We start from the raw sequence: 21,680 nt of genomic DNA on the forward strand, positions 1-21,680 counted from the left end.
GGGTTGCGTCTCCAAGCAAAGAAGCCCTGCGTTGGATTTCCAGTTTATCCACTAGATGGCACTACTTGTGGCCCCATTCTACCTTTTTCACCTATCCAACACCTAATCCGTCACTTGATAAACACGTAGCGATGAAGACAATACGGGCGGTCCTCGGTTTACGATAGTACCGCGCTTCCGAACGCATTGAACTAGCGACTTAAGAATATGTGAATATGCAGCACAAGAAAGCATGCTCAGTTATTGCTATATTTACTATTTTTCACTGGATTGTTTTATATGCGTGGGCCCTAAAGGTTTTTGATACAAATACAGTATTTACTGTGATTACGACCCGACTACTGTGTTAACATAGGCTATCGATCGATCAGATTTGCCTGCAAATTTCTGTTCTGTCGCCACCGTGGGAACGCAACCTTGTCGTAAAGCGAGGAATCCCTGTCGACGGTTGTGCTTTGTACATTTGTACAATTGCGCTGGAGACACAAATTTGCAGAATTTGCTACCGACGGACTCCTATTCAAAAAATATTGACAATAATGCTGGAACTTACTTCAAATCCACTCTGCAAATGTGAGTCAGCCTGGACTTTCCTGAGCCGCAGGGCTCGAGCAAGTAATTGGACTCCAGGGCAATCGCTCGTACCGCTCCGACGGGAGGACAGTCCTCGTGCTCGATTGAGACAGAAATTAGGGAACAGGCCCCTTTGGGCAAGTCTGTCCTCCAGGACCTTGAGAAAACAGAAAAACAAATAATAAAATGAGGACTAGAAGCATACAGCGGGCCATCAGTTTATGACAGGGTTTTGTTGCAACAGTGGCAACGTAACCCCAATTTGTATTTGCGCCCGTTTGCGCCATCTGGTGGACTCATTTGAAGGCCAGTACATGAGTTCTTTGGTTTACGACAGAGAAGCCGCCCAAATTTGTCGTAACACACCAGTCTATCAAAACCCGCTGCCAATGCACTGGTAAAAATCATAATTATAGCAAAGAATTGTATGAAAAACAGTTCTAGGCCATAAATGAAAACAAAAACAAAAACAAATGGAAAAAAAAAGTTTGTACGGCGGTCACGGAGCGATGCAAAACAGATCGACAGCAGACGACACGATAGGATGATCGCGTGGCGTTTCAAACTCACCTGAGAACCGCAAAGTCTCGACTGGGGTGAGGCGGCATCCGATTGAGCACGTACTGAAACACCTCCGTCTGCTTGTCCAGCGTCTCGCACACTTTCCACTGCAGCAAATCGACATCCCACAGGTGGCGCTCTCGCAGCACGCGGTTCAACACGACCGACGGCGGCGCTTCCACCTCGACGGACACCCTCCAGCGTCTCAGCGGGTTCCCATCACCTATCTGGACACACGACAAACTCGTGGTGTATGCAGTCATCACACAACGAATCAGCTAAACCAAACAAAAATGGGAACGCTTACCTTTTTGTAGTACAGCTCTGTGTTATCGGAGCTGCTGCACGACACCCAGTATTTGGATTTCTCCCGGGCCTCCTTGAGCAGGTTTTCCAGCCTGCCATCCATGTGGTTCTCATGTGTTCCGTCGTCATCCTCCAGCTGCTTGAAGAGCTCCTCAAACATCGGCGCGTGCAGGTCAGCCTCCACGTACGAATTGCGCGACTGCGTAACCATTTCGTGAGGGATCTGATCGACAAAAGACGTGCAGCTGTAACGCCGCCAGGGCTCGAAGACAAAACGGCGGACGGCTGCCGTACCTCGAAGAGCCGGTTGCACTCCGTGATCATGTGAGCGAGACCCTGTGTCGCTGCTAAATTCTCATTCAGGTCCTTCTGGTCTGGCCTGCCACTCGCGTACTTCTTCTGCATGGCCCTGAGGGTAACGGGAACACAAAGCCTATCAGGCCGCAGTACCGGGGTCGACATCTAGATGCGGTGCGCACTATATAAACCCTCCCTACGCTTGGCAGGACGTCTCTTTTGATCCTTTCGGGCAACAATTTCATTGCGGTAAATTAGTGAGCTTTGCTTTGTTTGTCCACCGCGTGATGTCATAAAAGGGAGGTTTAAAAAAAAAGAGTGCCTCATCCTATTAAAAGAGTAATCTACTGCACCCCCGGGGGTTGAGAAAACTCTTTAACCTTTTTTAAGTCTGTTTATGGAGTCACGGGTAAAGAAAATGAATAAGGAGTCAATAGGATGCACGCAAAGTTTGTCCGTGCCTTTTTTTGTTCTTGTTTTTGGTGTGCAGAAATTTTTTTGGTCAATGTCTTTATGTCTCCAAAGTGTTCTCTGTCACTTGATTGTCTGTCGTCGTACTAGAGCGGCTCCAACTACCGGAGACAAATTCCTTGTGTGTTTTTTGGACAAACTTGGAAAACAAAGATGATTCTGATTCTGATTCTGAAAGTGATTCTGATTCTGAAAGTGACATTATGGGGGCATCTGGTTAGGATTTACCTTGGGGAAAGATTGTCTTTCTTGAGGATGTTGAGATGGAAAAGGGAGGGCGCCAGGCACACTGCAATGTTCATGGGCGTCATCTGGTTTTCCTTCACCGAGGACGTGACGTCGCTCAGGAAACAAAGCAACGTCTGCAGCACCTCGCGGTTTTCGTCTGACATCAACATGATGGCGGCCTGGACAGCCTGCAATCTTTGGTCCTTTGGTACATCTGCGTGTTTAAAAACATTGATTTTTATTTGCCTGCAAATGTTCTCATTCATCCAGGTCATTTCAATCTCAGGGCATTGAATGGACCGCAACTGGACTGTTCTGTGTTGTCTTGGAAGATGTTTCGCCTATCATCCGAGCAAGCTTCATCAGTTCGTGCAACAAGGACGCACGAGCCACACATGCGACGCCGTCCTTTCGTCCATTCCAAAGAAAGTCAATAATTCTGCTCCAACAAACAGCATGGCCCCCTTGACCGTTACGCAACTCCCCTACCACTTTCCCGCTGAAGGTAAAATTAATGAGGGAGTTTCCACATAACAACTCTTGTGGACTGACAATATGGCCTCTCTGCCAGGCAGCCCAACGGCGTTCTCATCTTTGCAGTCAAAAAGAATGATACAATATGAGGTTTGGGGGCGTGCCTCCAACTTGGAGCCTAAATAGTTGAGTTTTCCACACAAACACTGGCAAGCTTTATTGCATGAACTGATGCAGCCTGCAAAAACGTCTTCTAAGACAAACAGAACAGTCCAGTTGCGATTGATTCAGTCCCCTGAGAATGTATTCTTATCGTCTTCGTGACCTAGTGGATGGTAGAGTGTGAGGTGTCCTTACATTGGTAGATATGGAGGAAGGTTTCCCCCAGCTTGCTCGTGAGCAGCGGCTCGGGTAGATCCCTGAAGAACTGCTTCACCATGTCTGCCACGTCGTAAGCGGACTGGTCCTCGTAGTTCACGTTGTCCGGGGAGCTTTCGTTCAACTGCCTCAGCGCTTGAATTCTGGACTTTACCCCTGATTTACGAAAGAGTCCCACCTAGCGGCGAAACAAACATGTTGGTATCAAACAAGGGCAGGCGACGGCACGACGTGAGAGCAAGGCAACAATAAAAGCGCGACTTTTATTGTCCACATTGTTGTTTTACGTCTATCGTATCGTACAAGAGCCTTTGTCATTGTCAGCGGAAACCCTACACCCCATGATGCGCGTTAAGATCACTTCTGGACGCGTGCAACCCGAGAGCGTGCACTCCGGCTCACCTGGTCAAGACACTGGCTCCTCAGGTACCGCAGGGCCTGCTGCAGGCCGAGGGGCAGCGGTTGTCCAGAACGCTGCACATGCACTATCAGAGGTACGCCGAACACATTCTTATCCTTGTAGTCCGGCACCTTCATTCTCTTCATAAACTTTGGGACTGCCCTACTGGACAAAAAAGCACAACTGACAAGTCAAATTCCACACATTTACAGATTGAGTCGGGTTGTAAAGTGTTTAAAAGATGCTGACCAGGTCCAGCCGTGCTTGTTTGACAAGGAATACTTTTCCATGATGGCAGTGAGACGCAGCAGAGAGAACCTCTGTAACAAACTCAGCTGGCCTGCCGACTGGTTGGTTATCTGCAGCGACGCCACCGAGTGGCTGAGACGATTGGATATCTGAAAACTGGGCCATCGTAACCTGGAGCAACAAAAGGCAGAGCAAAGTCAGTCAGTCGTCTGCAAGAACATCTTATATTGCGATATTAATTAAGTAAGTAAGTCTTACCGATTGGGTCTGGTAAGCGAAGCCCCTACTCCTGAGTCCCTCCTTTCCCTGAGCCTCGTCGCTTCAACGTCCGAAAGAGATACTCCGTCTCCGGCGCGCGGCGTAGTCTGGCTTTCCGTCACAGAATCTGCCTCAAAGTCTAGCGTGATCTGACTTGTATCTTCCCTTGCTCCGTCCACCCTTGGCCCCCCTTCCCCTCCGGGCAGTACATTTTGGGACCAATGGTCTACTATCTGCTGCAGACCGCTGACATGCATCAAAATATCGTCCAGGTGCGGAAACAGGTCTTCTTTCTCCAGATCTATAAGGTCCCCGGTGCTGGCGTAGAGATGGGAGCCAGGAACATTGTCATAAACGCTGATGCGGCTTCCTCGAGAACAGCACCGTGTGACAGGCCTGGCTTCCTGCCGGCATGAAATGAGCGAAGAGTCCAGGTGCATGCTGCCCGTGTGCCAGTTTATTGAGGCTCCGTTGGTTGGCGATAGGCTTTCTATCGACAGTGCTTTGGGGAAGGTTCCTGGCTTGTGGTCATTGGGAATATGGACCACCAGGTCCTCGTAGGAGCAGAATTCATTTCTGCGATTTTGTTCCGCAACTTGGTTGCCGGAGAAGATGTCGACGTCTTCTAAGTACATGCCGCTGCGCTTGTGGTCGGCCCGGTACGGCTTCCGCTCTTTAAGGCTGGGTGTGCTGCCGGCACTTCCGCCGGAATGGCCGCTACCTTCGCTGCCGGACTGGGACGGAACTTTGCGGAACGGCGGCTCTGGAGCCCCGCCGTCTCCGTTTAGGATCTCGGCGCTCGGCAGCGTCTTGTGGGCGCGGGCCACCCGCTGAAGCACCGGTGAACCGATGACCAAGGTCTTGCGACCCCTGGCGAGCGCTCCCCGAGAGCGCAGTGTCTCCATGCGTTTCAGGAAGTCTTTGGCACGGGTGCGACTTGTCTTGCCGTGCTTGTGAGGCAGCGAGCTGTAACGGCTGATGTCTTTCGCGATGTGAGACATTGTAAGCAGCGTCGAGTCCGGCATGGCTACGGAATCCGAGCAGGTGCGGTTGGAGCAGTCAGAGTCCTCGGCGCTGAGACCCCGAGGACCGCTGCCCCCGCTGCTCTCGCTATGTACTGACGATACCTCCGGCTCACTCAGGTCTGTTAAAACACTTTCGCTGCTGGTTGTTGTTCTTAGAGGCCCGTTGTCACCAGCGGACGGCTCCGATCCTTGGTTTCCTAGAAGGCAGTCGATGTCCTGCAGCCTGGACCAGCGCCGGCTGCTCCACTCAAAGGTCCATTTGTCGCTGATGGCAAACAGGTCTTCCTCATCAGAGTCTTCGCTCTTGTGGAAGACATAAAACATCATAAAATCAGCACGTTGGAATCCGGTACAATTTTAAGACCGCGAATGCACAATTGATTACGTACATCAGCGATTACAAGAATAGAGACGACACGTTAATGAGGATGCGCTACTCTCATACTAGCACGTTTCTCCTATCAGTCGGAAACCTATTAACGGGGTAAATAGGTTAGGCTGCCATGTATAGGATGACCGACAGTGTATCATTATTACCAGGAAGGACAATGAGTGTGACCTGCTGGGACTCGCTGGAGGAAGCGTCTGCTCAGACTTAATAACATTACACAATCAGGAAACAGTGATGAAACACTACTCCTTCGAAAATAAACTGCCATAAATAGAGCATGCTAATAAAAATACCTTCGACTGTATTTCAAAGTGTCGGCACGGTGGCCGACTGGTTAGAGCGTCAGCCTCACAGTTCTGAGGTGCGGGGTTCAATCCCCGTCCCCGCCTGTGTGGAGTTTGCATGTTCTCCCCGTGCCTGCGTGGGTTTTCTCCGGGCACTCCGGTTTCCTCCCACATCCCAAAAACATGCATGAATTGGAGACTCTAAATTGCCCGTAGGTGTGACTGTGAGTGCGAAGGGTTGTTCGTTTATGTGTGCCCTGCGATTGGCTGGCGACCAGTTCAGGGCGTACCCCGCCTCCTGCCCGATGATGGCTGGAATAGGCTCCAGCACTCCCGCGAGCCGTGTGAGGATAAATGGATGGATGGATAGATGATTTCCATGATCTCGTGGGAGAAATTAACGGGGGAAATTCACGCAAACTCAAGGTCAAACGATCTCCTGGAACATTGTGGTTAAATTGTAAGGGCAGACGTCTAAAATAGATTTATTAAATGCAAGAGCGCGTCTGCATGGATAGTTGTATTCTCTACGGCTTCTTTACGTTGTGTCCCGCATATTGAAAGAGCGATGAGGAATTGCCCGTAGGTGTGACTGTGAGTGCGAAGGGTTGTCTGTTTGTATGTGCCCTGCGATTGGCTGGCAACCAGTTCAGGGTGTACCCCGCCTCCTGCCCGATGACAGCTGGGATAGGCTCCAGCACGCCCGCGACCCTAGTCAGGAGAAGCGGCTCAGAAAACGGATGGACGGATGGATGGATGTATTTCAAAGTGGGCGACAGATTAAAAACTAGGAAGGACGGGAAAATCTTGGCTATGTATGCAGACTGAAGTCAGCAGTGTTGGTTTTCGGCTTCATTCAAATAAGACTAGGAATAATATCTAATTCCCGCTATGGACATTTTGACACATTCAAAGCTTGAAGAACATTAAAACAGCCTTGAAGTCAGCAGAAATTCGGACGAATTATTAAAATGATAGTGGCGGCGAACACTTACCTTTTTCTTCGGGAGGTTCACGTCAAGTTTTAACGAGGCGCACTTATTCAAGGTGTTGAGTCGCCTGAAAGGAAAAACAAAACAAGACATGCATCAGGAATGACAGAAATTGTTATTTAACAAGCACTCCAGCGATGCCTCTCATTCTGATTACATTTCATTCTGAAATGTAATTAACGTTTGTCCGAAACAAACAGCTAGAATTCCCCAATTGGAAAACTCAGTTTGACAATGGAAACGATGTTGTCTATACATAGAATATGATGATCTGGTATCTTGATTGTGGTCTTTTGCAGATATAAGGTCAACAGAGTAGAAGCTGTGTTTTTTTGTTTTTGTCAGCTTCGCTCAATCTTGTTCGATCGATTGTGTAGTAATACGGGTGTAACTGTACGCCAGAAACCACAGTTCACATGTACATTGGTTTAAGGTCAATGTTTAGTTTACAATCGGTACAGTAAGACAATAAAAATGCCAAACAAAAGTGATTTATGGAAACAGGATCACATTTAATGATGTTTCAAAATTGCAAATAGCTTGCAGTATTTTCGCGAACAAATGAAAGATCATATATATAAATGAAAGACGTATATCAAATAATTTAGAGCAGATGAAATATTTTCTTTTTGGGAAAGCGCAACATCAGTAGTTTGTCTTTTTCACGTTTGTGCGATGCCATTTAAAAGGAGTTAGCAAGTTTGCTGTATTACCCAACATAATATTGCTAGTCTAGAACCGAGAACCACTTTATACGTTTAGATATTTGGAGTAGCGTAATAGTTGCGAGGACTGAAAGCAGCGGAAATGTATTCCTTAAATGTCAGATTCCTCTGTGACCAAAAGAACTGTTTTGCTTTTCTCTATGATCGATGCATTGGTCACGGACAGCAAACGGTCTCAGAATATCGGGGTGAGCCGAACAACAAGTTCCCAGGATTGTTACTGTAGATAGCGGGATCCCGGCTAAAAGGAGGATTTCCGAGCGGGGGCCCCCTTTAGTCCAAAAGGCCCCAAGAGCTTTGAATACGGCTGCTAAAACTGGAGGCTTCCGAGCAGGGGGATCCCACAGAGCGTATAAACGTGACACATCAATTGAAATCAAATGCAGCGACAGTACACTGCGACCGCGTTTGCTCGGAATTACTCGCAGCAAATGTTACCATAGCGATGGTGCGGAAATGAAGCCTGGAACCACGCGGCAGTTGGAACAGTTTCCACCGCTGTTCCATTTGTCCCCGTGGCCACTTTGGAATTCAGATGAGTCGCTTCGGGGCCGTTTAGAGTCACAGTATGTCGAGCGGTCGCACTCCTCCAGCTTTTTCCTCTCTTCATTGTCGCTACGGTTACCGTGGCGACCCAGGCGCTGTTTTCTTGGAAGAGAAGCTCTCTCCTCTGACATAATGGAGTGATATTGAGCCACACTTTTTTTATGGCTTAATGCACTTTGAAAGTCTATAATGGAGAAATAGTGCACATCTCCAGTTTGTTGACCACGAGCTCTATGTTTTAAAGTATCACGTATAAATATATGCGACTTGATGCAGTGAGTGCGGGCTCTCGTACAACACCTTTTATTAGCATTCCCGCTCTGACTGCTCTGTTAGTTTTCCGCGCACAACCGCATGCAAAACTCAACACAATGCATGTATTTACCTGCAAAGAGGCTCAACGAGATCTTTGTCCAGAAAGTCATGGTCTCGTTTGACAGGGCTGATGTCGATGGGGAACTGGGAGTCTTGAGGGCAAAGAAGACATTCCGATTAGAAGAGCTCCTTTGTGTATTTCCACAGATGACAAAATGGAAACAGGGAGTCCAAGTGAGGGGCAGCATATTCCCAGAAGCCAACTGTGACACTTGTGTAGTATTTCACGCTAACGAGAAGGGACAGAATGTGTCCGAGTAACAGCGCTGTCGCTTGTGCGGGGTCGTGACGTATTGCGCTGGGTATGGGGTGTTTACTTACATAACTCGCTGGACCGCATCCAGAATCTCCGAATCTAGCATTCCTCTGCATTCATGTAAAGTCATTAACTTTTTCTATGAAAAGCGAGCCGCGGCAGGCGGCGATGACCGCTCAGACCGAAACAAGGCTCGGCCTGTTCGCCAGGCTTTTTGGCTTTGAAGCGGCAGCGTTACATCTTCATTATGTATTTCATCTCCGCCGGCGATTAGTTCGAACATCGGCGAAGGAACTCGCTTTTAGCAGCTTTGCGGAACGATTTCCTGTCACGACGCTTAGCCTCCAGACAAACACGAGAGGTCTTGTTCAAACTGCGGTGAACCCAGCGGATAGGTTCAAGACCCACCGGCAATCGGTGAAAACACATTCAAAACGATCAAAACAAGACTTTTAAACACATTGTAAACATATTAGAACACATGTAGAAAATACTGCACAGTATCGATAAGTGCTGTGTGCAGTGAAGATCTGTAGGGGAACGTTGTCTTTCTTAGCTGTATGTCGTAACCCCAGCAGATGTTGGTGTTGTTTCGTCTCATCTGGCAGCCTCCAGAACATCTCGAGGATTTCAATGAGCGCCGCTGTGCGTGCGGTCGATGAATGCACGGAATTGTCGACAAGATGACCTTATGTGCCCGCTTGTCCGAAAAAGGCCGCATTCAGCTCGGGAACAGCGGTTTGTTTCACACCCACTATGATAGCTTCAAAATAAAAGCTCCGGTGGAGTTATTTTGGTTTATGATCCTTCGTGTCTCTAGCTTTACCCCAGCAGCCTTTTCTATTTAATTTGGGATGAGCATGGGAGTTTTGACATTTACCTTCAAAGAGCTGAGCATACTGGGGAAATCCGGCGGCCCGCAGCCAGTCGCACGCCTCCTTCGCCTCGACTTCTGTAAACGCAGGACAGAGAGTACGTCAAAGGAGACTCAGTTGCCAAGTGGCTCAACATGTCTGTGACATGCGCTTGGTAAAAGACACCAAAGCTCAAGAACCCAACTGCTACGTCAGAATCTGGCATACAGGCTCGCTCACACACACATTTTCAAAAATAAAGATTTACTTGGTTGTATAATTTCACATTTGCAGGCACTCCACGAACCCAAATATTAGGACACAAGTGGTTAAAAAGTCAATTTTCCCTTTAAGAACGAGGAGCAGAGTGAACTGAAACCGCAGTGAGGTCACTTTCATTCCGACTGACCCAATGACGCATTGCGCACGGCTGGAAAAAGCTCTACCCGACTTCTCCAGACGTGTGGGCGGGTGGACCCGGGGGGAACTACACCCCCACTGACCCCCCTTGCCCTCACCCCCGCCACGCTTGATTATTGGGAGATAGCAGGGATGTGACCTTGCTGGTCGGCCAGTCTGACTCACATTATCCCAACTCCTTCGCATGGACTTTACATAACCGCCATCAAGGTCTTTTTACTCTTCAGGCGGCCTTTATGGCGCGACCGAGTTCAGAACATGTCTACCTGCTAAGCTGCAGTCTGCGCGTGTCGGTAAACACTTTGACACGCTAATAAAAGAAGCAGTGTGTCTGTTCCTATTCGTTAAGTTCATCTCAAACAAACACTTCATTCGCTCAGACCTGCACGAGCTAATGAGATCCAACACAAAGAAGGTGCGTCAAAGAGATCGGTTTTGCCAATACGCAACAATACTGAAATAAAACTCACTGGAAATAGTGATATGCATATATTTTAGCATAGCAATAGCAAAACTATTGGCCATTTTAGTGAAAATGAATGCTTGTAAAACCGGTTACTGACGAGAAATTGCAAATCCAGGGACAGATTATTTGTATTCATTTGGCAAAAAAACTAAGTCGACACGTCGTTTTTTTTTGCGATTTGCGGCAGGGCACCGTCCCGATCCCGCGAGTATAGCGGGGCGTTACTTTCGTCAATTCGTTGACTGTGTCATGATCAGCAAGTGACATATCGGCTCGCAGGCAAAAAAACGTATTTAGTGAGATCAAAGGCAGCGTGAGTACGCAATTTATTCGGCGAAAAACACTCTAATGAGCACCGCGGGGAACTCTGTTGTGATATTTCACGATCGTGACGCGAGTGTTACTCCAAACAGTCTTTAGACACACACCAACAACACACACGCAGTCAACACAAAAGAATATAAAGGCATCAAGCTGACGTGACGTGAGCTGCTGCTGTTGACATGCAAACTGTTAGCACCTACCCATTAATGCTAACAAACTATTTACTGCCACCGGTGAGACACGTTGCCTGACGCAACCGTGTCACAGGACATCCCCAAATAATAAACAGTGTTCCAAAATATGTAAATAGCACAGTGACTGCATGTCTTAAGCCATTTTTTTTTACATCAAGTACAAGCTCCAAAAAATTCTTGGCTCTCTAAGTACCACCATCATTCCCAACATTAAAATACACTCGCTTGGTAGGCCCAAGTCTTCATCAAAAACGAGGCAGAGATTTTATTTCTAAAAAGTATTTTTAGATTATTTTAAGATACTGTTTAAACTTGAACACAAATATATATATATATATATATATATATATATATATATATATATATATATATATTTCACAATGATAGCAAGACACTGAAGGATCCAAATCGCTTGGCCGCCACAAGACGCTGTAATATCGCCAAGGACCAATCAGAGAAAAGCTGTTTTCCATATCTAAATTAAGAATAAGAACGAGCCAATTGAATCAAATATTAATGAGCGTTCCAATCAGAGCAAAGCCCATTTACTTGTCGCATAGTAATGAGAAATCCGACTGTCTCAATTGCCAGGCATAAAAGACCAACTGGAATAGCTTGGAAAAGGGCATTCGGGGCATTTTCATGCCAAATTACCTTGCAAACCCGATAAAAGGACATTAAATGGGCTTTATGTTTTAAAAAAAAACAACAACTATTTATTCATCAAACAACATATTTAAACGGATACAGATTTTAAATCAAATTTCACAAAGCTTCACAAATTTGTTGTCTCCTCTTAGAATGTTTTTGTGCCACGTTCAAATTGGCTTTCCTGTGTGTGAATTATTAACACATTTTCACGAAAATGCAGTCGTTTGACTGACATTGACATTCTTCACCACCAACATAAACTAACAAACTTGACGTTCACACTTTGCACATTTTACACATTTCATTTTTTACATAAGATAAACCTCTCGCCACAACAACAAACAAAAATGTCCCAAAGAGTAGAGGTACTAAAATAATAATGTTCTCGTCTCAATTTACTCACAAATGTACTTACTCAGTGTGAAATCTGTTCCTGTTTAGTTGAATTGAAGAAAGACACACGGAGATATTAATTTTCGGTCCAATAAATTGGATAAACACGTAATTGTCTTTTTTTGTCATTTAGTCGAAGATGAATTAATTGCTCTGCCTGTCACTATACGCCGCTGGCATAAATAGATGAACAAAGATAGCACATAAATAATTTTCGTAGCAACGAAGTGAAATTGGATCATTTCCCGCCAATATGCTTACCGATTCGACCTCGACATCACAACCAGGAGCCGCGACAATTCATCGTAACATTCCGAGCCGCTATGGTCCACACCAACCCGGGACTCACCTGCGCTGCTTCACATGTCACTCTGGCCAAATCAATAAAAAGTGACTTTGGTCTTCAGCCCTGACCAACAACTGAATAAATATTAGCAGTTCCCCCCACCTCCACGTCCGTCCTTGGATGAGTTAAAAAAAAAAAAAAAAAAAAAAAAAAAGTCCACTGTTTAGCCCGTCAACACGCCGGCAACGACGTCCGTCCCTATCTGCCGCGTTCGCACCTGCGTCACCAGGAGGTCGAGAGCTTCTGCTGAGCCTCACCTCCCTCCCAGGTGGTTAATATCTCCCGTCTCGTATTGTTGCATCCAGCAGGAAGGTCCCCCACCCCCTCCTCCAACCCTGCCAAGTAACACGAGCTGGGAATTCCTCCGTGTTTGGCATTCTGTAATGCGACACGGAGACATTCTGTCCTCTCATCCTCTCTCCGAGGAAATCTCCCGCGGATAAAAGGCCGGGGCGGGCACGATGCCAAAGAACGAGCGCTTGTTTGCTCTCGCCGACCCGCTACGCTCGCAACCTGTGTACAGTGTAGATTTACGAGTCCACAAAAGCGTTTGGACAGGACACAATGGCAGAAAATGTCCTGAGATGTGTCCTACTAAATTTTCTGAGGCGGAGAGAGGGCGACTCTCTTTGTTTTTTTTTCATGCAACATTATGCAACTTTATGATTTCACAGTTTGACAACGAGATTGGACGTGTATGATGAGCTTCGAGGAAAACGTTTGGCTGAACCGTCACAAACGTTAGCAAAAATGGGTCATTTAAACTAAACGCCCTACTCACAAACGAGGAGAACGCAAAATCGAATGTTTTAGAAGATGAAATACGTTTGTTGATGTTCTTGGTTTTTGTACCTTGGGCTCAAAAAGATCTCAATGAGCGTTTCAGCTCAACTGTTCCAGGATTTAGCTGTTTAAGATGAAACTTTCCTTAAAATGGGACGTAGCTTAATGAAAGTTTCAGACCAAATCTTGGGTTTTGGGATTTAAGATGAAATTCTTAAATTATGGACGGTATCTTAATGCAAGTCTCAGCTCAAGGCACAAAAACATTTGAGTCGAAACTTTCATTAGGATGGGATGTACCTTAATGACATTTTCACCTAAAATGTTCCTGGTCTTTGTGGCTTGAGATGAAACATTCAATAAGATGGGCGGTATCATAATGAAAGTTTTAGCTCAAGCCACGTAAGCCAAAAACATTTGACTTAAACTTGAGCTGAAACTTTCCTTAAGAAGGGAGATATCTTATTGAAAGCTTCAGTTCAAATGTTCTTGGGTTTTTTGGCTTGAGCTAAAACGTTCACTTAGATGAGCGGTATCTTAATGAAAGTTTGCATGTATGAAGGACGGCCAGTTCACTAACCACATTGGGCAACAACAACAGCAACCTTTTGTTGACCACCCCACAGGAACACACCCACCGAGGCATTCCTGGTGTTTGTGGTTTGAGCTGAAACTTTCATTAAGATACCTCCCATCCTAAGGAAAGCTTTAGCTCAAGCCATAAAGCACAAAAAGACTGAAACTTTCACTACAATGCGCCATCAAGGCACAAAAACCAAGAACGTGTGGTTTACTCCCTAAATCGGAAATGTACTAACACTAAATGAATCAAAGTACTCTTTGTCAAGACGTTTTTGTTCCTCTTCCTGATGATCCATCCAATGAGTAGGCCATCGGTGTAGGACTAACATCCGTTCCTGTGCACCCGAGTCCATCACCTTGCTACTACCTTACAGTTAGTTCATTTTTTGTGAAAAAGACTTCTCGGCCATGACTATAAAACAATCAAGGAAGGAAACTGTTCTCAGTGGGAAATTTTTCTGCATGCTTTGAATGGAGTAAAAAGTAGCGCCATCTGGTGGACAGACTTCAAAGCCAGTCCTGGTGGTCTTCATTTTACGAATTTGTACATGCTATAGTCTGTCGTTGACCCATGCTAGCGCAGTAGTAAAGTCATAATTTATCATAAAAAAAAACAGACCAGAACATTATCTGTTCGAGGGACGCCCGAACAGATAATTCCATCACCCGCTAATGTGTGTGTACTCACGGGAAATTTTCATCATATAGCCAGGCTGCTTCACATATCCGTCAAGGGCCTCGCTATTCCGCAGTCAGAGCATCTTTCCTTCCCACGCCGGGCCGCATTCCTGCTCGCTCTCAGCACAGCTTGGATTTTGAACTGGGCTCCTTCTTCCCCTTTTTCTCTTGCCGTCTGCACCCCCCCAGCGCCACCACTAAAGGCCTGTCCCCACACTAAATCTTTCCTTCAACCCACCCCCTTTCTGTGGTGGACTCCCCCACCCGCCTTTTCTGCCGCTGGTGCCCAGCCCTCCTACCCGGCTGTGCCCGAGACAACTCTTTTATAACCCACTCGCCAAGTTTTTGCCATCACCTCGGAATTCCAGGACCCCTCCAGAACCGAGTTGATTTATTCTCGCCAGGCTACACCATCAAAGCTTTGCACAGATGTTCTTCCGGGGGGGGGGGGGCAACATAGGGTAGGCTGCTCGAGGAGGGGAAAAAAGGTTTGACATAAAGTGTCAACAATCAGCAGCTGTGAATCACACTTTGTCGTCTGCTAAACTGTCTGGAAGGAGTCCACCAATGAAAGGATGTGTGTTATCTGTGTCATCTGAGAGAGCGATGACTTTCTTGTGACAAATCACATACAACCACTAACCAAAGGAAGCGCAATCTGTACTTTAAAAGCATGTAACACGTTCCAAATAGTCAGCAGGCGCATGCTGTGGCCGTGACACGGCGACATTGGCTGTAATTCGGTCCCTCCAGCTTTTCGCAGGCTTTTATGTTCTTGTTGTGGCCTGAAATGCCTGACTTCGCAACAGTATTGTCAAGTGAAATGGAAAATTTGACACACCACAGAGAAGAGTGTTGTTAACAACCCTGCCAAATTTGAAAGATCCAAAAAAAATGGGACAAGTCCATGAAGATATCACAAGATGTAAACTATCAATTATTTCAACATGCGGATGATATGCGATTGCGTAAGACATCCCCGTCCATTCCGCAGTTTCCGGTAACTTCAGAACATTTTCCAGATGCAGCCCCAATAACCCGTGAGCCGAGCTGCCGTTTCGCTCTTGTAAAACACAACTAACTAGTGGAGCCGGAGCCTGGCTTATAAACTCGAGAGTGCAGACAGAACGACTTTAGTCGTCGTTTCAAAATAAATACTGGGCGCTTTAAAAGCACTCTAAAACAAACAGCTCGGATTTATACGCACTCACGGCGTGCGACCTGAGAACATTTCTGCACTGCCCGTCGTCGAGTGAATCAGCCAGACGAGGCTTGAAAATAGACCGGTCCCAAAAAAGAGACAAGGTGAAACTTCACAACCAGCAGGGTTGATAAAAATAGGGATATTCATTTTTTTTCATAATTGTAGCTGTGATTTGTTTTACATATCATTTTTTTAAATGTTCTAATAGAAATCACAATTCTTTTAAATAACATAATTCATGATTTTTAAATATTACAATTAAGATTTTTTTTAAAAGACAGAAATCATGATATATCATTTCTTATTATTAATATCAAGATTTGTTTTATAATATTTTTCAGGATAAAAAGAAATCTTAATACAATTTTTTAAATAATACAAATCATGAAAGTTTAAAATAAGACATATTCTGATTCTATTTTTAAATAATAAAAACACTTTTTCAAAATAGTAAAAATAATAAACATCAGGATTTCTTTAAATATAGTAATAAATGTTATAAAAATACTTATTGTTTTACTGATATATTTATTCTAATAGTTGATTTTTAAATGATAAAAAAAATATATTTTTCTCATTAAAACATAATTTCTTAAATAATAATTTTAAAATAATCAATATCAATATTTTCACATAAAAATTTTGATTTTTGAAATATATATTTTTCAAACAATAGAAATCTGACTAAAACAATTGAAATAATGATTGCTTTACTCTATCGCATTTTAATATTTTTAAATAGTTATGATTTTTAGTAATAAAAAGTAATAAAACAGCGATTATTTTTTACGTGTTTTTACATTCAAACAAACCGCTGGGATTTAGATGCGCTACGTGCACGGACGCTTGGAAAATGTGTCTGCCCTATTCCTCACCTCCTTCCCTGCACCGAGACGTCTGAGTGAATAACTCAGTCGAAGCTTGAAAATAGACCTGTCCCAAACAAAAACGTCTGTATCAAAAACACCTGGAGGGCTTTTAAGAAAAAGGGAAAAAAAACAGGAGGCTTCGCCAGTGCGCTGGCAGCCGGCAAAGAGTGTCGTCACGCTCGGCGGCCTGAAGCTGAGGCTTGTCTTCCTTCTTTATGATGCTAATTGCACACAGACACAGTCAGTCAGCAGTCAGCTAAAACCACAACACCTGATGCATCTTGCCCAAAAAAAGAAGCTCACAGTTCCTTTTGTCGAACAGATGACGTCAGTATCGATTCCGTATCCCAGAAGCCAAATAATTGTGTCGGAATGTTGGAAATGCGGCTTTCCGAGGGTGGCTTTTAATTAACGCGGCCCGGTGTGACTCCCGACAAGCGCGACAATGGCGCAGTTGTCACATCGAGACAAGGTGGCGCTTGGCAAACACCCGACCTGATAAAACTTCAAATAATAAAAATCAGGATTTTATTTTAGATTTTTGGAAATGGTGGTGTTTTTTTTAAGATAATAAAAAATATTTTATGAATAAAATGAAGCTTTTCTAAATAATAAGTATGCTTATTTGTATGTAAAAAATGATTAAGATTTTTATAATAAGAAAAAACATTTAGGATTTTTATAAATAATAATAATCACTTTTTATAATAAAAACCCAACATCTTAAGATAAAACTCTATTTATTTAAATTCTACATAAATAAATCAAATAAGATTTAGAAAAATCAAACAAAGTTCTTTTTAAATAATAGAAATCTTGATTTATTTTATTTTATTTAAAAACATTTAATTACAATTTTATTTGTTTTCATTTAAATTGTCTTATTTTAACAATATAATTTAATAAGATTTTTATTTTAATATATTGTTATCCAGCTGTTCCAACTGTTCATATTATTTTGTGATCTAATACCAGCCAAATTCTAACAAGAAATTAATTAAACAAAAAATTAAGTAATTGTAATGTTTTACACTTTTCTTTTTTTTCATGGTGAAAATCATAGCAAGCTAGCTTCCAATCTTGTTCTTCTGTGCTAAGCTAAAATTAAAGTAGAATAAATTGGCATCTATGTTTTATCTGTTAAAAAATTATAAAAAAGTTTTACACCATAACCGTTGAAATATGTTGTGTGAATTTTGATAATTGAAACCTTTAAGTCAAAACAACACTGACGCTTCCTAGCCGCCAAAGGGACAAAGCACAATGGTTCGAAATCATTCGTCTACAGCAAAGTGACTAACAGTAAACACCACGCCAGTAATTACACAGAGCCCGCGTTGAATCACCCATAGACTTCCTGAAGCTTCATTTGATTCCAACGGAGGGGGCCATCGTTAGCGCCACAGTCAACGCGAGAGCGCTGGTTTTATAATGATCAGCCCGAGGCCGCGTTGCCCGGACGACGCAACAACACTTCCTGAAAAGCAAATGAGCCAGCAGATCCTCGGATTGTGCTCTCGGGTGCAAGTTAAGGCAAGGGTCTCCTGTCTTGAGTGCTGAACTTTGAACAGCGGTTGGCAAACATTTATGCTCAAGGGCCGCATTTGATGTTTGAAACGAACAGCAGTTGTGTTCTGACTTCCATTTCACATGAGTTTCATTGGAACACAGGCAGGCACATCCCCAGTGAGAAGAGGGTGTGCGCACTTGTGCAACCACTTTACTCTTTACTTCCCCTCTCTGAAAAATATTTAGAAAAAAATAATCGATTCATTTATACATGTTATAGGTCACAATCACATTAATGGTGATAAATTGCCTTTATTGATAGTTAAAACTTTAAATATACCACAAACCGCAATCCCAAAACAGTTCTAATATCATTTCAAACTCGTCTGAAAACATTGCCCTTAAAAATAAACGGCTTAGAGGTGATTTAATTTTGAATGTACCAGAACTACACGTGTGCATGCACAAATTGCACATGCAGGGAAGACTCTGTCACTTCCCCTGACAACCCAGGCTAAACTTAGCTCCTCCCCGACATCCAAAGATTGTCACTTAGTCGAGATGTATCACTTGAACATACTTCCTTGGACTGTGCTACTTTCCTATTTGAGTTTTTCCCTCGAATATGCGGGGAATTTCTTTCGCCGCCAGGTGGGCTCTGCGTAAAAGGTACAGGCGGGATTCCGATGCTGAGCGTTAAAGCACCAATCATAATCGGCTGCACCTTTTCATGTCTTTTGCCACAAGACAGATTGCGTCTTCAAAGAATCCACACTATTCGTCTCTTGAATATAAACAGTGATGCTTAAGAAGCTTAACATTTTTTATGATCCCCACAACACACACACGCACACACACACAGCAAGAGCTCATTGATTGTGAGGGTAAATAAAACGAGCGCGCGAGCTAGGGAGCTGCTGTTGTTGACCGTCGTCAAAGCACGCCGGGTCAAAAGTCAGCCGAGTGCTGTTTTTTTTTTTTTTCCCCCGTCGGGGTCCTATTGAATTCAAACAAGAGCAGCACAGCTGTGGTAACACTCTCCTTCACCTCCTGAAGGACACCCAGAGAGAAGACCCTTTCATCGTTCGGGGGTAACAACCCAGTGACCCGAGAATACCGCTCACGGCCCGATTGCAAAATGTACGCACGCTGCTGCCGGTTCGCATGCAGATAACATCAGGGGTCAGGAAACGTGGCCCTGCCATTCAAGACGACCGAATGCAACTGAGCTGTCACGCGACTAGTTAGTACGGCTGGCCGACCGGCGGCGGCCACATCGGCTGCGATTCAAAATTGAAATCGGAAATTCACGGCATCGCAATGTCGCCGACGTGACAGCCAATCGAAAAGGCAAATATCGTCTAATTTCAACCGACAAACCAGCAAAAGAAACTGCCGATCGATAGGAAACAGCTACAGTGAGTGATGACACACATGCACCAGATGTCCACAGAAGCGAGATGAAAATGACACAGCTGTCAATCAACGTGCGACACTGACTCGGTGTTCCGTTCGACGCGAGCTCCCGCATCAATCGACGTCCGCCAGTCGGATAGGCTCAGCTGACCTGTCATTGTGGGGTTTTATAGTGAAGGATGAAGTTCGATGTCAAACCTGAGAACAGTCTCACCCTCCCAAAAATACAGTACAGCTGGTCCTCGTTTTACGACGGTACAGGGAACCCCCACACGTTTGCAGTACTTGTAGTCGTGTTTTGTCTTTTTTTGGGTTTTTGTTTTTGTCTGTGGAATCGATCCCCATCTTTCCCCCCCAAAAAAACTCATGCTTTCTGAAATGCGCTGAGATGCCCTGTCTTAAAAGGAAAGTCGTTAAGCAATTGGTGTTAAGGAAGTATGTTGAAGTGATTGCTCTTGACTGAGAGACAAGCTTTGTATGTCAGGGGAGGAGCTAAATTTAGCCTGGGTTGTTAGTGTCTTCCCCTGCTTCTCATGTCACATTTGGTATGAAACCTTACTTTGAAACTTTGAAACCCTAATCTCAAAGGCAATACCTGGCGTGAAACTCTGATTTGGAAACCTGAACCTAAACTGACTCAAAACCCAAATGCTTGTTTGCTTGAAACAATGCTTGAAACGCAACTTTCAAACCCTGACCCTAAATTGAAACCCAAATTTGATAGAATAACACATGTTTGAAACCTGACTTTAAAACGCTAACCTTTGTTTGAACCACCGAATGCGATTCGAAACGCCAATTTGAAACTCTAAACATGGGCTGAAACCCAACTTCGAAACCTTGAACCTGGCTTGAAACTCTAGCCCAGGTTTGAAACCCTGACCCGAACTTGACACCCAAATTTGAAATTCTAAGCTTGTTTGAATTCCTAAACCTAGCTTGAAACCCCAATTAGAAACCCAACAATAGCTTCAAAGCCAAATCTGAAACCTTCATCCTAGCTTAATATCCTACCCTACTTTGAAATATTGACTTGAAACCCAACTTTGAAACCCTGACCCTAATTTGAAACCTGAATTTGAAATCTGAAACGTGGCTCAAAAAGCCTACTTTGAAACCCCTAAGCCTTGCTGGAAACCCATCTTTGAAACTCTAACCTTGGCCTGAAACTCTAATTCGACAGCGTGAGAGTATATTTTTACTGGAAAACTCCACTTGTGACCTCGAGAGCGAAGGAGGAGACGACAGCGGCTGATCCCCCAAAATCCGTTTCTGGGACAAACGTGATAATGTGACTCAGATCGCCATCTCAGAGATCTTTGTGAAGGATTTGCTTTCTTTAGTGATCAAAAAAACACCAAGTAGGGATTTTGCGGATTCCGCCGGAGACCCCTCCGCGCAGACTGATCCGAGCGGGTGTTGTTGATCTTTGCGCCCTTATCGCTGCGTTCCTTTTTCACTATTGTCTTTTGTCCACAGATGAATAAATAACTCGCTGTAGGTGGAATACGCACTGCCAGCGAGACAGTGGCTCACTGTGTCATGTTTTTCCCAACGAGCCATTGTCCATTGTAAAGATCCCTCTGCCTTGTGGGGGGTTTACTGCAAATGGCATCGAATGCAGCATTCCGGTTAAGCTGCGATTTGAAAACGTGTATGCAAGTGCGGGTGCGGAAGGCCGGACGAGGAATCGCTCTGGTGTTTTAGCAACCAAATGCCTCGACGCCTTCATAGAGACCATTATGTGCAGCTCGAGTGTCCGATGGCTAATTACTAGTCGCATTACTTACATATTTTACACATTTTAAACCCACACGTGCCATAACAAAGGGTACAGTGACCTCACCTCGTCGCAGTTGGCTAGTCACTTAATCGTGTTCTATTTTCTTCCCCCCCCCCCCCCCCCCCTGCGGAACCACTCCGAAGCTATTTGGTGAAAAACTCACCTAGTCATAGTTTTCGCGCCCAAGCCAAAACCTGGTTTAATATAAAAGTAGTTTGGAGTAGGGCTCCACGATTAATTGAATTGTAATCGTGATCACCATTTTGACTGCCACAATTAAATCAACCCGATCGTCGGCGATATTTACATTTAAAATGTGGGCTCCGCTGCAAATCTATTAGGATAAGATTAGCTTTATTCGTTCTACAATAGGGAAATTGGTAATCAAGTACTTTCTTATCCAGTAGTCAGCCAACCAC

At 44.6% G+C, this 21,680-nt stretch overlaps 1 protein-coding gene across 10 annotated transcripts in view; it reads right to left on the minus strand.

The window, feature by feature from the left end:
- stard13b (StAR related lipid transfer domain containing 13b) overlaps positions 1-21,680 on the minus strand; it is a 70,710-nt gene that overhangs the window by 1,021 nt on the left and 48,009 nt on the right. For 7 of the 10 annotated variants that reach the window (XM_061681982.1, XM_061681981.1, XM_061681980.1 and 4 more), the window contains 12 exons: positions 9,670-9,741; positions 8,544-8,625; positions 6,891-6,954; positions 4,196-5,523; positions 3,938-4,108; positions 3,691-3,853; positions 3,268-3,466; positions 2,437-2,650; positions 1,735-1,849; positions 1,442-1,663; positions 1,144-1,361; positions 554-730 (listed from right to left, as the gene is read on the minus strand). In XM_061681982.1, the coding sequence (XP_061537966.1) occupies positions 554-730; positions 1,144-1,361; positions 1,442-1,663; positions 1,735-1,849; positions 2,437-2,650; positions 3,268-3,466; positions 3,691-3,853; positions 3,938-4,108; positions 4,196-5,523; positions 6,891-6,954; positions 8,544-8,625; positions 9,670-9,741 (3,025 nt within the window). The remainder of the gene's footprint in view (positions 1-553; positions 731-1,143; positions 1,362-1,441; positions 1,664-1,734; positions 1,850-2,436; positions 2,651-3,267; positions 3,467-3,690; positions 3,854-3,937; positions 4,109-4,195; positions 5,524-6,890; positions 6,955-8,543; positions 8,626-9,669; positions 9,742-21,680) is intronic. The other 3 variants (XM_061681979.1, XM_061681987.1, XM_061681985.1) reach the window with 1 other exon arrangement.

The sequence above is a fragment of the Phycodurus eques genome, chromosome 7 (genome assembly GCF_024500275.1).
Source record: "Phycodurus eques isolate BA_2022a chromosome 7, UOR_Pequ_1.1, whole genome shotgun sequence".
Taxonomy (NCBI): domain Eukaryota; kingdom Metazoa; phylum Chordata; class Actinopteri; order Syngnathiformes; family Syngnathidae; genus Phycodurus; species Phycodurus eques.